The sequence below is a fragment of the Tenrec ecaudatus genome, chromosome 8 (genome assembly GCF_050624435.1).
Source record: "Tenrec ecaudatus isolate mTenEca1 chromosome 8, mTenEca1.hap1, whole genome shotgun sequence".
In the NCBI taxonomy this organism is placed as follows: domain Eukaryota; kingdom Metazoa; phylum Chordata; class Mammalia; order Afrosoricida; family Tenrecidae; genus Tenrec; species Tenrec ecaudatus.
In genome coordinates, this window is record NC_134537.1 from 44465692 (window position 1) to 44486076 (window position 20385).

Here is a 20385-nt window from a genome sequence, read left to right on the forward strand (position 1 = left end):
CTCTTCTTGCTCATATTGAAAGAAACAAACTATTTGGGGCAAGTGCAAATCCAAATCATGTTTAGAAACAAAACATGTAAGACTTCAAAATATGCGCTGCCTGCCCCTGACCTTTGGATGGAGGAAGCCGGTGTGGGTCCAGAGGAAACTAAACAGATGGGAGGAAGCAAGGAGGAAGAAGAAAAACGTGGTTAGGGAATAACCTTAACCCCCAGGGCAAGCAAAGCAGTGAATGCCCTGCGCCCCGGGAGAAGCCTCTGGAATTAGCACGCCGGGCACAGCTAAAGCTTGCTGGCTCTAGCTCAACTTCCCAGACAGCAACAGGCGACACTCACGCCAAGGCCGAGCCCCACTGCCAGGCGGCGGGGGCGTGAGGGGAATACCAAACCCCGCACACACAACCCACTTAACCACCAGACAGCCACCAGCCCAAGCGAGCGTGGCCGCCCAGCTCGGAGCCAGGAGGTGGAGTGAGGGGAAGGAGAGCTGACAAGTCTCTGGACAGAAGCCAGCCACCTCCCAGCAACAAGGGACGGGCCTGGGACCAGTGGGGAACCAGCGGGGAGGGTCTTCGAGTACAGGGCCAGGGAGGAAGGAGTCAGAAAGCAGGGAAAGAAATGCCCGTCTTCAGGAGCAGAAGAGGCCAGAGGAATGAGGGGGGGCCGGGAGGCAACAGAGTCGGTTGGGTGAGAGGGAAAAGGGGGGTCGAGTGGATCCGAGGGTAGGAGAAGAGAACCCTAAGAAGCAGACATCAGAAGGATGGAAAGACGCACCTCGAACAAGAAACACCCCACCACATGCTCACACACCTGCCCCCCCCACCGGGCAACTTCCAGCATTCTCCAAACCAGGCTGTTCAGGGGTGAGGGCAACGTGGAAGATGCAAACCGAAGCCCAGAGAGGGTCAGTGGTGGGCCAAAGGTCCCACAGCAGCCTGACGTCAGAGCCAGGTCACATGAACCTCTGCAAACCCCACATCCCGCTGTGGCTCAGAGCACAATGCCTGATGTACTGGGGGCTCACACCTGCTTCAGGGCCAACCCTAGAAGAAGCCAGGGAGCCCCAGCCAATCACAAGGCATCACCTCTCCACGCCTAGCCCCTCCTCAGAGCCCCCTGAGCAAGCCCAGAGGCACAGTAACAAAAGTGGGGGCTCACATCTCAGCAGTGTTTTTGCCCTAGAAATAACTCTCAACCACCTGACCCTCACCGGAAAGCTCTGGGAAGAAGGCAGGCTAGGTCCTGTCGACCCATTTCACAGATGAGAAGACAAAGTCCCATAACCAGACTTGCCCATGGCCTCAGGGCTGTAAGCAGCAGAGACAACGCTTCCATGCAGGCCTCCCCCGACCCCTCTCACCGCCTCCTCAGTTCAAGACACCACCCCTTCCTTCAGCGCACCTTCACAGAACCTCTGTCCCACAGCACCCTCTCCTCCTGCCCAGCAGGTGCCCTGTTCCCCTTGCCTGCACTTTCAAGGGAAACAGGAGTGCCGCTGGACCTTCCCATCCTCCCCACCCCCGACTCTTGATGCCCTCATTTGGAGCTTCAAGCCTCCTCTGCCAGGGCAGGAGGCGGAGCTGGAAAGGACCGGAGAGGGGAGCCTTGCCAGGGCCCACTCCCAGAGAGGGATCACGGGAAGCAGCAGGAACAAAGGAACTGATCTCAAGCTCCTCTGAGACATCTACTCCCTCCTCCACTGGGGGCACGAGCTGCCCAGCCCTGGGGGGTCCTGTGCAGACACAGAGACATGGGCACGCTGAGGGCAGCAGTCAGCACACCACCACAGGGACTGGCTATGCAGTGCCCGGGGTTCCACTGGAGATGCCCAGGGTGCAGTAAGTAAGGTCAGAGGCAGCTGGGCAGGAGCAGAAGGGCAGAGCCTGGCTCATGCCCCGGGGGTTCCTTGTCTAAGGGTGGCCCACAGAACAGCCACCAGAGCCCTGAGCTCTGAAGATCCAGCTGCACCCAGGGTCTTGTTTTAAACACAGACCCAGCTATCCCTGCTTCTAACAAGCCAAACTCGATGCCCATTCCGACAGGTCCTGTCCACTGCCCCTGCCAGGTCCCAGCACTCTGAACTCTTTATGGGAGTAGAAACGTCTCTTTCTCCCACAAAGGACCACGTGGTTTTGAACCGCTGGCCTCGTGGACCGAAGAGCTCCTAATCGTAACCACTACTTCACCGGGCTCCTTTGGAATCATCTTCTGAGCATCCCAAAAGCCACAAGAGTCATCCCGCCAGCACTGATGTTGACCCCAGCCATCAATTCTCCCAGCTCCAACCACTAAGTCTAGTCTCAGCCTGCCTCCACTCACTCCCCAACCCGCCAGAACCCAGTCCACTGCGGCCACGTCCTGCCCAAGCCCCAGGCAGGCAGCCCCACGTGCTATGGGGTAGAAAGGCTCCACAGGGGGTTCTGTTATTTTGCCTGTTTTGTTTTCAAATTAAAAGGCAGTTTATTTAGAAAAGAATCAGAACAGAACGTCTAAGTAGTGCCAAGGTGTATACTTGGCATGGGACGCGCAAGAATGGAGGTTTGTTTCGTTTTATTGTGTTTCCTGCCCCCACTTATTTATAAAGACCCTACCACCTAGTTCATCAGATGTTCAAGGAAAAAAAAACCCAGACCTGAGCCCGTGCTGCACACAAGACTGTCGTTTGAAAGAGACGGTCTTTCCAAGGGGGCTGACCCTCTCATCCCGACAACCGGGACAGGAAGCAGGCGGGGAGCATCAACTCGAAGGAGGGCGGAGCTGGTCCTTCTCTACACCGGCACCCCTCTGCCCCTAGCCGCTGCCGGCCTCACAGACTCTCCGTCTCTCTTCTCTCCCAGAAGTGAAGTCAGAGATGGTTTGTTCAGTCCTGCCACCAAGGACTGACTGCACCTGGCGGCGGCACTTCCCAGCTCCTGATCCTCTCTAATCAGGCCTCAGAAGACGCTTCAAGAGACACTTCAAGATACAGCCTCTTGCTAATCTGTGGGTCCTGAGTGAGACACGGGACTCCCGGCCAGACCAGCAGGCTGGGGCTCCTTGGGCACTGGCGCCCCAGACACCGGCGGGAGGGAGGAGTGTGAGAAGGTCTATCTCGGCGAGTGAGTAGTCCTCGCCCTCCCAGGTAGTCTACCTGCAGATCACGCTCTTTTTCCTTCTGCTGACCAAGCCTGGCACTTCCCTGTTCCTCTCCCAGAAGCCTTCTCTTCGCAGTCTGGCTGGTTAAGGAGTGCCGAATTAAGTCTCTGCAGAGTGAAGGCGAGGTCCGCTGGTGGTGTGGTGGTTACACACCGGACTGTTAATTACAAGGTCAGTGGTTCGAAAGCACCAGCCGCACTGCAGAAGGAAGACGAGGCTTTCTACTCCCATCAGAAGTTGGTGCCTCGGAGACTCATAGGGTGCGGAGTTAACATTGCCGCGGTGGCAGTGAGTTGGTTGTGTTGTGGCTTTTGGGAGTGACGATGGGGCCTGTGCCCCCATAGGGTTTTCTGGGCCACAATCTATTTTTTAATGTATTTTTTAAGGATCATTTTATTGGGGGCTCTTACAGCTCTTATAACAATCCATACATCAATTGTATCAAGCATATTTGTATATATGTTGCCATTGTTATTTTCTTAACACTTTCTATTTGAACCCTTGATATCAGCTCCTCTTTTTCCCCTCCCTCCACCCTCCCATCCTTGTGACCCCTTGATAAATGATCAATTATTCTTATTTTCATATCTTACACCGACCACTGTCTCCCTTCCCCTGGGGTTTCTGTTGTTCATCCCCCTGGGGGGTGGGGGGTGGAGGATGGTGGTCATGTGTCGATCATCAATCAGTTCCCCCTTCCTCCCCTCCTACCCTATCTTCCCTCTACCCTTCTGGTATTGTTACTCCCATTTCTGTTCCTGAGGGGTCTATCTGACCTGGATTCAGTGTGTCCTGAGCTCTTATCTGTACCAGTGTACATGCTCCGGTCTAGCCAGAACTGAAAGGCAGACTGGGGTCATGACAGTGGGCCTGAGGAAGCCTCAAAGAACCAGAGAAATATTGTGTGCTTCATCGCTGTTACACTGTGCCCTGGTTGACTCATCCCTTCCTTGTGCCCCCTCGGGGGTGGTCCTCTGTCTACAGATGGGCTTTGGGTCTCCACCCCAGACCCCCTCATTCTCACCAATGCGTTGTTTATTTGTTTGTTATGAATCTTCTGATGCCTGTTAACCGGTCCCAATGACACCTCATGATTGCACCAGCTGGTGTGCTTCTTCCATGTGGGCTTGTTGCTTCACTGTTGGGTGGCCGCTTATTCAACTTCCAGCCTTTAAGACCGCAGATGCTATATCTTTTAAGAGCCAGGCACCATCTGCTGTCTTCATCACATTTGCTTATGCATCCACTTTGTCTTCAGCAGTCGTGTCTCCGCCATAATCCTTATGGGAACAGACTGCCAGGCCTCTCTCCTGTGGCTCTGTTGAATTCAGACATCCTGTCCTGGGTAGTTTCCAGCCCACCCAGGGACCTGAACAGGGCAGACTGGCCGTGCCCTGGGGAGGAAGACTCTGGTCTCTACCCTGACCACCCAGCTGTCCATCAGCAGTGCTGTGGGACCCGCCAGGCAGGTCCTCCTCGGAAGGTGCTGTGCGCCATGTGCAGGGGGAGCTCCTGGATCAGACGTCACCTCCTCAACCTCCCCAGGCAGGAAGAACCAAGTGCCTCCTCGAACTCGGTGCGTACAGCCTCTATGTGACGCACGCTGCCCCTGGCCTGGCCACTGCCTGCTCCTGTGTCCGCCCCCTCCTTGAAGACATGGATGTTTATCTTGGTCGCTGTGCACCTCCAAAGGCCTCTCGTGTCAGCGTGGGGGACATGACGGTTGATGTGGCAGTGACAGCACAGTGCCTGGCCCACCAGTAAGCCTCAAGAAGCTGCCCGGTGACAAGGCTCCACTGGCTCAACAGAACCTGGGACCCCTTCCAATAGGGAGGCTCCACAGTGGCTTGGTCCCTCTGGTGGTCCCTGGTACTTTGCAAGGCGGGGACACGTCTCGTCCAGCCACAAGCCCTCATGGCTATCGAGTCGATGCCGACTCAGTGACCCTGTAGGACAGGGTACAACTGCCCTGTGCACTTCCAAGGCTGTCACTCTTTATGGGAGTAGAAAGTCCCCTCTTTCTCCCAGAGCGGCTGGTGGTTTCGAACTGCTGGTACACTAACTATACTACTACGAGCTGGCATTTGGACTAACCATCGGCCAGTACCTCACCAGGTGTCTGTGAGAAAACGTCCCCTCTCCTTTGAGGTAAGCGCTTGCACTACCTGCGCGTATGTGGCTATGAAGCTACACGTGCGCACAAACAGCCTCAGGAAGGCGTCTTCTGGCCTCGCTTGCTGCTTCGCCAAAATGCTTTATCAGTTCTCAACAACCCCGGGCAGGGCAAGCGGGAGCCCAAGGACCGATAAATCTGTTGCAAAAATTGACTTTCAACACGGCCGCTTAGAACTCGGTCGGCTCAGAGGGGGGGACAGCAGCAGTACACAGCCCAGGGAGCTGGTTATATCCGGGGGGAGGGGGTGTTAGCAGGCCTTGCTACTTAGATCAGAACAGCTCCATGGACGTTGAGGGTCTTGATGGGCCATTCAGGAAAATGACCGCCAGTAGCACCCCATCCTAACCAGAGAGGCTAGTGTCATATGCCCCTTCTCCTTCCCCAAGTCCACATTCCCGAAAAGGCCTAAGCTGAGAGGAGGGGGAGGCACCAGAGGGTCTGAAAACCCCTCCAGTCCTTGCTCCAGCAAGCCCATCACTCAGGGACCACGGTGCTGCCAGGTAGGAGGGCAGGTCACTGTGGGCATCTGCCCAGCAGCACAGGGCGCTGCACACATCGGGCGATGCTTCATGAGTGTTCAAAGAACACACCTGCTCCCACCTACCTACCTCCCTTCCTGTCGGTGCCTTTGCTAGCTGTGTCTCTATGCCACATTGACCGCTGATTACGCGACGAGAGCAGTGTGTGAACACGCTTCTCCTTCTGCCCCAGGGCACACAGAGAGTCAGCCCTAGTGACCTAAGAGAGAGGGAGACCAAGTATACCCTGGACTCAAGACCCCCACACTCATGAACACTAAAACGGCCCTTTCTCACCCTGAGAGGGGGCCCTCCTTTCTCTGGACTCGCTGCCGCCCCAACAGCCTCAGGGGGCAGGGGGGCGGAGCCAGGCGTCAGCACACCCAACCTGCCCTGGACGGACACAGCTGGGAGGGCCTTCCTGGGCAGCCAGAGCACAGGTCAGGCCGACCGGTCATTCCACTTCCTGTTCACTGCAGACAGCCGGGCAGCCAGGAGCGAGCACGGGGCGAGCTGACCCTGAGAAATCACCTCCTCTCTCTAGGCATCAAGTCCCCTGGATCACACAGAGAAGGGACTCTCTGCCGTCCCACCCCCGGGAAGACACGGAACAGCGCTGCTGAGAGACCAGGGAGGGGTGTCGTCAGAGCTCATGGATGCTCACTTCAGGGACAGCCTGGGGCGCGGCTCGGGGACCCCTCAGCCCCCCTCTCCTTGAGTTCTCAGTGTGGGCCGTGCCCTGGCCCTCCCGCTGCCACACCGGTACCACGCCCCAGGACATACCCACAGTCCACCCAGCAGATGGTGCCTTGTCCTTTGACTGCCTGGGCCACAGTGGACAATACCCTGAGATGACTTTCAGCTGCTGCCTCTGGGGAAAAGAGAAAAAAGAAAAATTAGACAACAGGCGCACCCAAGGGCGGCCACCACCGCCCACCAGCTTCTCTCAGGTGCGAAGGGTGGAGACCAACTCCAGGGAGGCAGGTGATGCTGATGCCACCCGGGCACTATTTAAATACCCATCCTGGTCACAGGCCGAGACAAGCCGTCCCCCAAGCCTGACTCTCCCAAGAATCTCTCCGCCAGACTCTCTGATTCATGAGATTCCCGGGACACATTCTGAAAACTCTGGAACCCCAGCCATAGCAGCAGGGTTGGCATTACGGAAACAATTCCGCATACTTCACACTCATCCGCCTGAGAGCTGCCCAGGGCGGGGCTGGGGCCCGTCACTAGTGCATCCCACACGGCCCCGGAGTTCAGCTCTACCGTAGTGTTTCAAGGAGGTTTCCGCTTGGGGCTGGCACACACCAGGCCGTTCCAGGAGCACCTGGGCACAGTCAGGAAGCCACAAGGCAGGAGTGTGGGCCAGGTCACAGGACAGGATAAGGTACAGGCAACAAAGGAGGAGTCTGTCCTCAGACCATCCTGGTGGCATGGTGGTTACTCACGGGGCTTCAAACCGAAAGTCAGCAGTTTGAAACCACCCTCTGCTCCTCAGGAGCAGGATGAGGCTTTCAGCTGCTATAAAGGGTCGCAGTTTCAGAAACCCACAGGGACAGTTCTACCCTGTTCTACAGGGTCGCTGTGAGTTGGCAGTGACTAGATGGCAGTGAGTTTGGCTTTGGCTTTGGTCTTCAGAGGGAAAGTTCTCAAGGGAAGCGTCCGTGTGTCCACTCAGTAGCTCCGGCAGTGCCCGGCAGGCCCCATTCCCACCTCCAGCCATACCTGGGAGCCTGCTTTCGGGGCCTGCCGGCCACAGCGACTGCCCTTGCCCGCCAAGAGCCACCGGGTCCCTCCCACTGGCAAGCAGCAGTGCCTGGCTCTCCGCGAGGATGTAGAGAATGGATTATGTTGTGAACACAAAGCGGCCGAGCTTCCGCAGGAGCACACAGAGCAGCGCACACCGGGCCTCTGAGGGACGCCTGGGAAACCACGGTGTGGGCAGCGGCGGGTGGGAAAGGCCATGGTTGGCTGCCCATGCAGGAGCACGGAGCTGAGCCAGAGAGCCCCCCTCCCACCCCCATGCTCTGGTAAAGGGAGGCACTGCTTAGAAGGAAGGGAGGGCAGGAAGAAACTCGGGTCCCTGAGCTGCTCACAGAACCCGCCGGAGGTCACAGGTCTCTGGCGGCAGGGAGGGGCCAGGAGGTGGACAGGTGATGTCAGCCCACAGCTGGAAGGAGCCTGGTAGGTGGCAGCTGCAGGGTGCTCCACGTCTCCACCAAGCCAGCACGCGGCTGGGCGCGGGGAGAAGGGAGAGGCCTCCAGGCCCTGCTTCCTGCTAGAAGCACCAGCGGCCAGCAAGTCTGGCCTGCGTGTGGTACAGCCCCATGCGAGTCACAGGAGGGCTGTGCCACAAAGGGCTGCTAGTGGCAGGTTGTTGACTTGGAAGCAGAGCGCCAGGCCTTTCTTCCGAGGCTCCTCTGAGTGAACCCAAACTCCCCACCTTGTGGTTAGCATCGGGGACACGAATCCCAGGAACGGGGTGCAGCAGCGGCCAGCACTACCCAGGTCCTGAGCAGGCTGCCGATCCAGAGCCCTTGCCTGCTTCCTGCTCTCTTACCTGGGCACTGCCCCAGGCTCACCATTGCCTCTCGGCTGCAGGACACACACAGATGGCAGAGGGGGTGTCCCTCAGAGCTCCCGGCCCGCATTTGGAAACCAGGCATCAGCTATCAACACTGCCCTGCTCCTTATGCACCCCCTGCCCCCGCCTCATGCAATAGAGTACATGAGAAAAGATCACAAAATCAGAATCATTACAAGACACCGAGTTTCTCTAAGGGGCCTCCCTCAGAGGAGCTGAGCTGTTCTTACCAAATCCTCCAGGGCCAGGAGCTCCCAAGGGGACAGGCCACAGCGTGCAACCCCCTATATCCCAGCCTCAAAGACTCTGCTGCTCCCTTGCCTCAGTTTCCCCATTCCAGACAACAGAGAAAAAAATGCCAGTCACATGTAAGCTCCTCGACAGACTCGGTGTGTGCACCCCAGGCCCCCAGGAGCAGTGAGCGGTGGCAAAGGCAGCTGTGGGCCAGGGATGGCTAGAGGACATGGCTTCAGGAGGATCACACGTCAGAAACATCCATCAGACCAAGTACCAAGGAGCGTCTCGGACAAGCTGCCAGGCAGAGCTGTGCCCGGAACTGGCCCAGCCACTGGCTGGTGCTTCTCCGGGGGCACCGAAAACTTGGCATCCTGGGAGGCAGTGAAAGACACTTAACTCTGCTGGCACAGCACCAAGCGAGCCAGACGTTTCACCCTTCCCCCCAACCACTGCCAGGATCTCAGCAAACCTCTCTCCATCTGCGGTGCCCTAGCCGGCTGAGGTCAGAAGACAGGCAGGCCAGCCTCGCCTGCCCTCCTCCAGGACGCTCCCGTGCCCAGTCTGCGGCCTCCCCCAGGGCCAGGCTCCTTCCTGTCTGACCCCAGAGAAGGGCAGGTGGATGCCCCACAGCCGGGATCACATCAGCTGGCGACAGCTCAGTTCTCGGGCAGCCCACGGGACTCGGTTCTGAGCTGGGTGCTGCCGGGCAGGGAGAGGAGGGGGGCTGACGGTCTGCCCTTCAGGGAGGCCACCGTCTGGCCCCTCTTCCTCCTTTGCAGGGGCCTCTCCCTCCTTTGAGAGTCTGGCCAGAGAGCAGAAACTGATCAGACCACTGCTGAGGTGCCCTGCTTGCCTCCGCCCTGTCCCCGGGGAGAGCTGGCCCACCTCCCCGCACAGCCAGCGCTGGGCCCCAGGGTCTCCGCCCCCAACCCCTGCCCCGCAGGTGCCCAGGGCGCACTCACCTGATCTGGCGTACAGCACCAGCACATTATTCCGGGTCCTGAGGAGTTTTTTCAAGTCCTTGTGGTCAGAGACTCTCTCGATGAGTGGGGAGACCTTGGCCGAGCAGAGCCACGTCGGCAGGACCACCTGTGGCCAGAGGAGTCCGGGCCATCAGCCCCAGGAGGACCGGAGCCCACCCCACGCTGCCTGGAGCATGCTTTGCGCCAGCCCAGCCACCTCATGACACTACGCCTGCCTTGTACCACCATTCCCTCTCCAAAGCCCCTCCTCCAGGCACAGGTCCCCCCAAACCCAAGCCCTTGCGTTGGGGCCTTTAGTGATTGGCGTGCCACAGAGTAGAAAGCTCCACTGGGACTCCTTGGCTTTCATGTTTACACAAGCAGCCTGCCAGGCATTTCTCCCCCACTGTGGCTGGGAAGCTTGCGGCTGGTGCCCGAGGACAAACCATTTGGGCCTTTGGGGGAACTTTTTGGGTAGGTCCCAGTTGGTCCCCGATCTCTCTATGCACCTTGGTAGTGCTGCTGCAGGGCCTGCGTTTGCAAGCAAGCATGCTGCTCATCTCCCCCTCCTCCCCCAACCCTCTACCCCTGGCTGCCCAGGGACCTTTAGCTCCTGTTTTCCACACTCAACCCAAACGGAACCTCGGAGAGCACCCAGAGCCTCAGGCTAGAAACGAACAGCTATTCCCATCAGCCAGGCGGCCTCAGGGGGCAATCTAACCACCGAACCCAAGTGGAACACAATGCCATCGAGTTGGCCCAAACTCTTGGTGACCCCAGGACAGGGAGAACTGCCCCTGTGGGTTTCCAAGACTGTGACTCTTCATAGGAGCAGAAAGTCCCACCTTTCTCCCGCATAGCAACTGGTGGTTTCGAACCGCCAACCTTGCAATTAGCAGCCCGACGTGCAACCACTATTCCACCGTGGCTCCTGGATCCAACCAAGGGAGAGCCAATTATCACCCAACAACCTTGGGAAAACTGGGAACAGGAGGCACCGGGCATGTGTGCAGGCACAACAAATGGTGAACAGAAAGCAGGGGGTGGCTACAGTCTGCCTAGGTGCCCTCCACTGGAACCCGGCTGCCGGAGCACAGCCCCTCCCCTAGCTGGTGCAGAGCAGGAGGGCCAGTGTGGACACAATGGCTGAGGAGGTGAGCTCTGCTGGTAGCATTCAGGATTTGGGCTCTTAGCGATAAAAGGGGTCTGTGGTGGGGACAGGGCCAGTTAGACACTCATCATCAGATGCTCACTCCACCCCTTCCAAACCGTGACCCCTCTGTCAGCTCCCTTTCTTCTCCACCACACTGTCCACCAGTCTTACTGCCCCGGGACGGGGGACAGAGAGACCCAAATGAGGAGCCCAGCAAGAACCTGAAAGACACGGTGTGTCTGCCCAAACAGCGAAGCAGCGCCGCGCCCCTCCCAGACTCCGTCCCCAGCCTGTGTGGTAAGGCCCGGCACACACAGGTTACCGAGACTCTGAGGGCCTCTGCGCAAAGCCTCACCGAGAACAGAGACCACAACAAAGGATGGAAAGGAAGATACAACTGGAACGAAAATACAGACAACAGAGGAAACGGACAATCACCATAGTTACTATTCCCAAACAAATAAAACAAGAATCCAAAAAAGGTCACCAAAAACCCCCCAACTCATTGCCACTACACTGAGTCTCACTCATAGGGCAGGATAGAACTGCCTCTTGTGGGTTTCCATGGCAGTACCTCTTTACCTGAACAGACAGCCTCTTCTTTCTCCTACGGGGCAACTTGTGGGTTGGAACTGCTGCCCTTAGGCTCAGCAGCCCAATGCATAACCCACTACGCCATCAGGGCTCCTGTAAAATCAGAATCCTGTTGCCATCAAGTCAATTCTGACTTACAAGGACCCTACGTGACAGAATAGAACTGACCCTATGGTTTCCTGAGATTGTGTATCTTTACCAGAGTAGAAAGCCTCATCTTTCTTCCTCTGAGCAGCTGGTGGTTTTGAACTTCTAACCTGGCAGCCTAAGGCATTATCCACTACACCACTAGGTGCTCCTTTAAAACAAGAGTAGGTGTGTTTTAGATAGGGTTCTCTAGAGACAGACAAAACCAGATTGCTAATAATTTTATATATTTATAAAGACAGATATATAACACAAGAAATGAACAGTTAAATTATAAAGCAGTATAAATGGCTCAGTGCAACTCACTCCCGTGAGACAGTTGTGAGACACTGGCAGTCCTTCAAGTCTTGAGGGCCGCCAGGTAGTCCTCTGGAGAGAAAATTCCAGCTTTCTGGGCACAGGCAGCAAACAGCAAGGCAGGTCACCAACAGTCAGTCAAGTCACCAACAGTCAGTCCCCAGCTCAAGAGATGTAAATTCCAATTGTGTGGAGAAGCAGGTCTTGAAGGAACCTCAAATTATAGCGGCACAATCCACAGGTTAGGTGTCCCACAGGTAGTGTAGTTTGCAAATTGAGGCACAGAACAAGCAAGGCAGCCGCACACTGGTCCGATGACCAAAGAGCAAGAGACAAGAAAGGTGAGGCTCGCTGAGCCATTTATCTCTCTGCCTTTCAATTAATCCCACATGTGTTTATTGACCAAGCTGGCACAATAAACTACCTCCCTCAGTAGGATACTATATTTTTTAAAGAAAATCAGGGGGGAAAAACTCTTAGAAAGTAAAGCTACCACAGATATATGCTTTTTAAAAGATCCAATAGATATAACAACCAAAGGACAACCCCAATCAGAAAATAAGCAAGATCTGCCTGTCTCAAAGAGGACATAAAAATGGCCACCAAACGCATGAAAAGCTGCTTGGTCATTAGCCATCAGAGATTCCAGCTCCCTCTGCAAGGATGGCCATGACTTAAAAAAAAAAAAAAAAAGAAGCAGAAAATAGCCCAGAGAAGGTCATCGATGTCACCGCACGGCACGTGTCCACACTGTGTGCTCTGCTCAACCACAAAACTAACGTCACATTCTCTAAAGTCCAAACTCTAGCCACCCTTGCTGTTTCTGTGGTCAGACACAGGTGAGTCTGCGCTCAGCCACACGGCAGCTGGGAGCCTGCGCCACCCCGCTCAGCCTTGCGGAGCCTCTCCTCCTCTGAGTGGCGACAGCATGGCCCCTCCTCACAGGGCTGCTGCCAGGCCAGCTTGCGGTATAGATCGTGCAGCTCTGCTCACCGGTGCACAGCATCAAGGGTGGCAGCGTTTCCAGGGCAGACCAGGGGGCGGTCATGACCACCCTCTCTGGTGTGTCCAAGTATCAGTCATCTGCCAGCCTGGATGGAGCCAGTGCTCTGTCTCCCAGAGCGAAACACGGCCCAGTGGAATTCCTCCCTCATCCCGCCTGCCCGGCGGGCGCTGCATCTGACACCCACAGACCACACCAAGATCCCCGGACACTTCATTCCGCTCTGCTTTGACACGGTTCGCTGCTGCTCCCAGGGGCCAAGGAACGTCTTTTCTGGCACCAGAGAGGGCAGGGAAGGGGTGGGTGGGCTCAGCACTCCCCTCACAGCAGAATCTGGGGGAGAAACCCCAGGAGCCAGTGGACAATCCCGCAGACCAGCTGACCAAAAGGCCACCCTTGGATTAAGCCTCTGACCAGCGTTCAGCCTCACACAACACAGGGTGTGAGCTCAAGTGGAAATAACTGGAGTCACTGCCCTCGGTCATGGCCACGTCACACGTGGTCAATGCGGACTCACAGTGAGTGACCCTACAGGGCAGGGTGGAACCACCTCTGTGAGTTTCCCAGACTGTCACTCTTTTTTTTTTAATTTAATATATCTTTTTATTCGGGCTCATACAACTCTTATCACAATCCATACATATATCAATTGAGTAAAGCACCCTTATACATTCATTGCCCTCGTCATTCTCAAAATTCAGACTGTCACTCTTTACAGGAGGGGAAAGCCTCGTCTTTCTTCCTCAGAGGCCCTGGTGACTTCCAACTGCTGACCTTGCAGGTATGAAGCCCAACACATAACCCCTACACCACTAACAAATTGTGCTGGGAAACTACGTGAGATGAAATCGGGGCTTACACTGGCCCGGCTAGATGTCTTCATGAAAAGTCTGTCTCCTCTCCACCTCCCCTTGTGCCCTGGCCCCGTGAGTAGCCAAGAGCTCTGAGACCACCCCTTAGGTCTCAGTCAGTAACACACTAAGCTTGCAGTAAGCGTTTGTCCAACACAGTCGTGTGAGAAATCATACTTGTTTTCTCACTCCTGACCTTCCTTCACAGAAGTCACCCTCCGTGAGGACTGTGTCAGGAGATGCACAGAGGTGCACCAAAGCCCAACGGGCCGCAGGGGAGTGAGGCTATGCTGGGCAGGGCAGGGGCTGGGAGAGTTGGCCTCTAGAGCCTGGGCTGGAGCAGAGAGCACGTGGGAGACATCGGGGGGAGCACTGGGGCCTGGACAGGGAGAGGACCGAACGAGAGCAGTACTGCAGGGACCAATCTGGCTGTGGCCTCTGACCTGGCAGCAGTCATGGAGGTTGGAGATGGAGAGAAAGGGCCAATCCCCAGAGGGGCCTGGCTAACTGCTGCAGGAACGGGGCCGGCAGGGTGGGCAAGCAGAGCAGGGGAGCAGCTAGGGGCTCGCTCTCCTTCTGAGGAAGAAGGTGCGCTCAGGTGTGGGGCAGGTGGGCAACAAGGAAGGTGTGCTCCGGATGGAAGGGTGAAGGCTCGAGGCCATGAGGTCACCAAGGGCAGGGGCTCGGGGGGAGAATAGAGTGAGGGGGGCACAGCACTCTACCTGAGAATGGAGCCCCCTCGGTGGGGAGGGCGGGGGAGCAGGTGGGACATGCTGTGTCCACACGGCCAGCGAGGGGCCACTAAGAAAGCCATGGTAGGGATCTGTAAGGGCAGGAACACAGTTTGGAGGAAACCAGGTGGTGGAGGAAGCACCCAGGGCAGGTTTGAGGGGCGCGGGTGACAGAGGGAAGAGGGAGGAAGGGCGGGATCGCGGGGCCTGGAGTCTGTGCACTCAGAAGAAGGAGGGGAAGGGTGTCTGTGGACACCGGGGAGGCACCAAAGCCAAACTCACTGCCAACTCACAGCGACCCTATAGGGCAGGGAGAACTGGCCGGGTGGGTTTCCCAGCCTGTGAGTCTTTACGGAGTGGGAAACCCATCTCTCTCGGCAGGATTTGCCTGGAGAAGCAGGACTTGAAGTCCTGGGGAGGCGGGGTGGGAAGCATGGGGATAGCCAAATCCAGGGGGAGTTCAGGGCAGTGTTGTCCAGAGATGGTATCCAAAAGCTTCGCCTCTTCTCGACAGGAGGAAGGATGAAAGGCCCTTTGTGTCCGGCCTCAGACAGACCCTCGACTTAGCGACCAACCGCACAGGCAGCCAAGAGGGAGGCCCTTCTGTGGGGACTTTGCTCCAGGCACTTAGCCGTCTCCTCCCCCGCCACTTCAGGCAGTGTTTCCAAGCTCCTCCGGAGGGGGCTGCAGCTCCAGCAGACCTGGGCCAGCCGTGCCAAGAGCCTTCCTGCAGCCTCCCAAGTCACTGTCCCGGACGAACCTAGATAACCGCAATGAGTACAGCATCAGTACCGTGCTAACGACACACACTATCTGCACCTTTGGCTCGCCTTGGGGGGGAAGGACAGTCATTGAGAAAGGCTGCCAATGCCAGCCACAGTCCCACGCCAGCCAGGGTATTGTCCCTGGGCTTGGCAAGCTCCCCTCATTCGAAGTCAATCGCTTCGGGGGTAGCGGTAAATAAATCCCCTCTGTTCACCACGAAAACACCCTCTGACTTTCACCAGTAAGGCTTTCTTTCTGCTCGGCATCGCACGGTTTTAACAGCATTTACCACCCCGGGCTGGGCGGTCCCCAGGGGTGGAGCTGAGACCCACAGCACTCCCCCTAGCTCAGCACTGACCGCTGCTGCCCAGGAGGCTGTCTTCACCCATTGCTGTGGCTGAGGACCAGAGCCTTTCTCCCTATGGGGGCAGTTCTACTCTGTCCTACAGGGTCACTATGGATCGGAACCGACATCAATGGCACAGGGTTCTGTCGAAAGCCAGATTCTGCTTGCATCCTCGCTTCCCCTCAGAGTTCTAGGTCCTCTGCAGTGCCCGGTACCACAGCTGGCACGGGGCCTTCATCCTCTACCCGGCATCCCCACTGCAGCCAGAGACAACAGGGTGGACAACACTGGCCTCTCTTTTCACCTCCCCGGCTTCCCAGAGTCCTTCCTACAGGTGTCTGTCCACACCAGGGCCTGCCAACTCAGCAACCAGTGGCTGGCTCCTTCAGCACCTACTCTCACCTCTGCCCTTGGCAGCCTTCCAGCCCCTCCCCACCCTGCCAGGAGCTCTGGCCTTGGCATCCACAGCCTGGGCTCAGATGAAGGCGCCACCACTTACAGCACGATGTTACTGGTGCGGCAGGTTCCCAGAGCCCACTGAATGCTAGGTGCCCGCCCGAGAAAGGAGGTCAACGGCAACACCGCCTCTAACCTCCTCGGGGGGCGGAGCACTTAGCACACTGGACAATGCCTGGCACACGGAAGGTCGTAATCATTGTGATTACCTATACTGGCGTGATCAAAACAAACAGTAAAATGGAGCTGGCCCTTCCTCTCCAGGGCCCACTCTGCAATCAGGCAGGAAGGGGCACACACGCACTCTCGCTCGGGTCAGCTGGCACATTGGCAATGCTCTTCCCCCAGGGCCGCACCCATGAACTATCTTACTCCTCTCAGGAACAGTGAGGAAGCTTGGGCCGTAGTCTACCAAGATGAGAATGCTAGGGTGCTGTGCCACTCTCAAAGGCCCGGTGAGAGTAAGGCAATGGAAACCATACCCATCACAGTGGGCCAGCCCCCAAGGGATGGTGGGGATGGCTCAGGGTCACCGTGTGTTGGCAGGGGACTCACCAGCAGCTAACAATAAGAGATGAGGCAAGCAGTAAGGCTCAGAGAGGTTAAACTGCTTACACCGAGGTCATGCCGTGATCAAGTAGCAGGGCCATGACTGGAACTCAGGGCTCTTGGCTCCTGGCCCAAGGCGTCGGCATCTCTCCACCCCTGCAGCACCTGGACTGCTGACACGGAGGACAACAGCCCCATCTGAGAGGAAACACCTTCATCCAGAAGAGTCCATCAAAGCAGCCAGGAGAAAGGAGCCCAAGGGTCCCAGAATCTCCAGGCAAGAGTGGTCCTGGCAGCCAAGGGAACCTTGTGGGCTGTCCGGCTTTCAGAGCCTTGGGGCAGAAAGCATAAAGGAATGAACTCTGACAAAATAACAATCTGTGGATTATCAAGGGCTCATGAGGGAGGGGGAGCAGGAAGGGAGGGGGAAAAAAAGAGGACCTGATGCAGAGGGCTTAAGTGGAGAGCAAATGCTTTGAGAGTGATTAGGGCAAAGAATGTGCGGATGTGCTTTATACAATTGATGTATGTATATGTGTGGATTGTGATAAGAGTTGTATGAGCCCCTAATAAAATACTTTAAAAAGGAAAAAAAATGAGCTCTAACTCTAAACATGACAATGAGCCCAGGAAGACCGCCATGGCCTTGGCACCAACTTAAGGCACTCTCACGTCAGCCAACCCACAACTGCTCCACTTTTGTTTCCAGTGGCCGACTGTTCAGAAGTGGATCACCAGGCCTTTCTTCCGAGGGGCCGAGGGGCAGATCCAAACCTCCCGCCTTATAGTTAGTAGCCAAGCATGTGTTTGTACTACGTAGGGATTCCAATGAATCCAGAAAAGGAAAAGCGGGAAACTCACTGCCCTCGAGTCGGTGCCAGCTCATAGTGACCCTGTAGGACTGGGTAGAACTGCCCCCGTGTGCTTCCGTGACCGTGTGCCCCCCGCTCCAGCCGGCGGCTTCAAACTGTTGACAATGCAGGTTAGTAATGACCACGCCCCCAGGGCTCCTAAGGAGCCCAAATCTAGTCTCATCAGAAAGGTTCTAGATGATCCATGCTCTTTCGATCTGTCCCCACCGACACAGAGCACACACCCTCCTCTCTCTCTCTGCTTAGTTTCACGGAATGTGGGCGGTGCCCACTCACCATCACCACCACACTGAAGAGATACAGCAACAATTCTGAAAAGCAAGCAGGGGGGTGTGGGGTGACAGGTGTCAGTCAGGTCACAATTGACACTCTGCTTTAGAAAGCTCCACCACCCCTCTGGGGCATGAGCCAGAACTCCCACCTTCCCTGTCCCGGCAGAGCTAGCTGTCATGAGAGAGTTACTGCTCAATGCGGATTGGGGAGAGAGAGGCAATTATATATGTAAAAGCAGCTTGATAAGGAGGAGGATTGGGAGGACAGGAGTTGCACTAGGAAAAAGGTGGGGGCGGGACTCAACCTTTTTTGCTCTGCCACAGGGAATGGGGGTGGGGGGTGGGGAGGACCCCTTCCGATGTTGAGAGGTGTGAAGAAACTTGTTTAATGTGGTTTAACCCACATTTTGCTCCACACGGCTTTGAAATGTCAGCACTCACAAGTCCAGACCCTTAAGCTGGAGGACATGGGAACCAAGGGAAAGGTGACAAGCAGCAGAGGGCCTGCACCCAGATCAAGAAAGGAAGCCAGCCAAGAAGTTGAAGCTCTTGGCTGGGGGGTGGGGTGGGGGGAAGGGAGAAGCACTGGACTTGGAGCCTAAGACCCGAGTTTCATCCTGGTTTTGAAAACAACTGGCTGTGAGGCCTTGGCCAAATCACCCCCCTTTCTCTTGGTTCCCTCTTTTGTAAAGTGAGGGGGGGAAGTGACATTTGGCAAATCAACTACCACCTATCAGAGGTAATTACACTGGTGAAGACACTGCTGGGTTTCCCGTGGCACATGGCCACCGCCGTTTACAGCTCTGACACCGGATCTCCCAGCCTCCCTGGCAGCGCACAGTATATCCATCAATTCCAGTCCCTGACAGGGAAGCAGAAGTGTGGCATGGCAACTTTCAGGATCTGCTAAGACACATCTGGAATGACCCTTCTGAGGTAGTTTGCTGTGCCAACCTGGCCGATAAACACGTGTGGGGTTAATTGAAGGGCGGAGGGATAAATGGCTTGGTGAGCCTCGCCTTTCTAGTTCTAGGGTCTCTTGCTTTGTGATGGTCAGACCAGGGTGCGGCTGCCTTAGCCAGTTCCCTGCTTCAGCTGGCAAGACTCACTTCCTGCAAGACATCCCCAAGGAGAAGCCGCATAGACCTACCCCGATGCAGCCCTGGGTGCTGGAGCAACCATGTGGAGACCCTTGCCAGTGCTGAGATGCTTACACATTCACTGATTCGGCTTTCCTCCTGCAGTTGGCATCATTGTGTGTGTTTTGTGAGCTGGACGAGGACTTTGCGGATTGGTGTCAGACATATGGGCTAATGTTGTGGACTTCTGGGCTTGGGCAGCACTGGGTTGGGATGTTTTCTTAATGCGCACTTAACCTTTATATGAAACTCTCTCATGTGCATAAGTTTCTGTGGATTTGTTTCTGTAAAGCACCCAGACTAACACACCTTCCCAGCCCCTCCTCCTTTCTGCCCGCTGGAATTTGGACGTGTCTGCTGGAACGGAAGCTGTTTTAGGACCATGAGGAAGAAGCACCCAAGGGTCCGTGGAGTGGCAGCAGAGAGAAGGGTCCAGGGCCCGCGGCACAGGAGGAGTATGCAGACAGACCCAGCTCACAAATGGGACCTGGCCCTGCCTTTAAGAATGTGAGGTCAACTGGACTAGCGCCTACGAACGGTTCTTATCTAGCCTTACTTAAGTGCACAGAGTCTCAAACTTACCTGGCCTATTGCCCTCGTTTCCGAAAACAAAAACTCAACGCCCTCGTGGCGATGAAAAACTTTCATACTGCAGGGCATCACCCAGGATGTAGATTGGTTTGTGTAGGTATTGGTTTTTGCAAACCCCCCTGAACTGATCCAGTGCCCACCGCCCACTTTGAGAAAAACTGCTTGAGTGCCCCCCACCCAAAAAAAAAACACGTGAAGCCTTTTTTGGACGACTGATAGGCTGCACGTGAGGAGAATGAAGGCGGGTGTGATGAAGGGCGGGAAGGGGGGTGGAAGCGCCACGCCAGTTTCCGTGGTGGTTGTGCCATCCTGCGGTGCCACCAGCAGCGTGTCCGAGGCCCGGACTCATACTGCCTCGCCAGCATTGGCTGCTCTGTCTATGATCGATGCCATGATTGCTGGGGGGTCTGGTTGTCGTTTGATTTGCATCTCTCTGATGTCTCCGGAGCATGAGAATCTTTTCATGGGCTTGTTAGCCGCCCGTGTGGCTTCTTTTGGTGAGGTGTCTGTTCCCGTTTGCCCGTTTTGAAAACTGGCTTGCTTGTCTCTTTTTGTTGCTAAGGGTGTGGAAGTTTTACGTCATCGTTTAGAGGCACGGCATCCAGGGCTTGCTGGCGCACATACAAACAGATCTCCTGTATGGGTGGGAACAAAAGCTTTATCTGAAAGGAATCCTTAACATCTGCTCCGACTGGGATTCCAAACTCCCTGTGGCACAAAATCCTGTATTTCACTCTAGACAACTTGTTCAGAAGGAAGGAGGCACAGAGAATGTCCGTCATGCCTGTTAATCAAGTCCTCAGTCTGCCACTGACAGCTGCCCATAAGCTAAGGAAAAGGAGCCGGCCACACCCGGTGTCTCTCCCACCTCAGCCCTTCTCTGCTGGGGGAGACTTTGGATCGAGCTTCTTGGGCTCCCCTGCGCCGGCTCCCAGGAAAGCTTCCCAGGGCTGCAGACTCAGTGGCCCCTGAAGACGGTGAGACCTGAATGTGCTGTCTGCAGAA

At 56.2% G+C, this 20385-nt stretch overlaps 1 protein-coding gene across 1 annotated transcript in view; it reads right to left on the bottom strand.

The window, feature by feature from the left end:
* Positions 1-20385, bottom strand: part of PDIA5 (protein disulfide isomerase family A member 5) — a 102428-nt gene that overhangs the window by 67439 nt on the left and 14604 nt on the right. The window contains exons 2-3 of the mRNA XM_075556325.1: positions 9615-9741; positions 6612-6699 (exon numbers count right to left, since the gene is read on the bottom strand). Coding sequence (XP_075412440.1) covers positions 6612-6699; positions 9615-9741 — 215 coding nt within the window. The remainder of the gene's footprint in view (positions 1-6611; positions 6700-9614; positions 9742-20385) is intronic.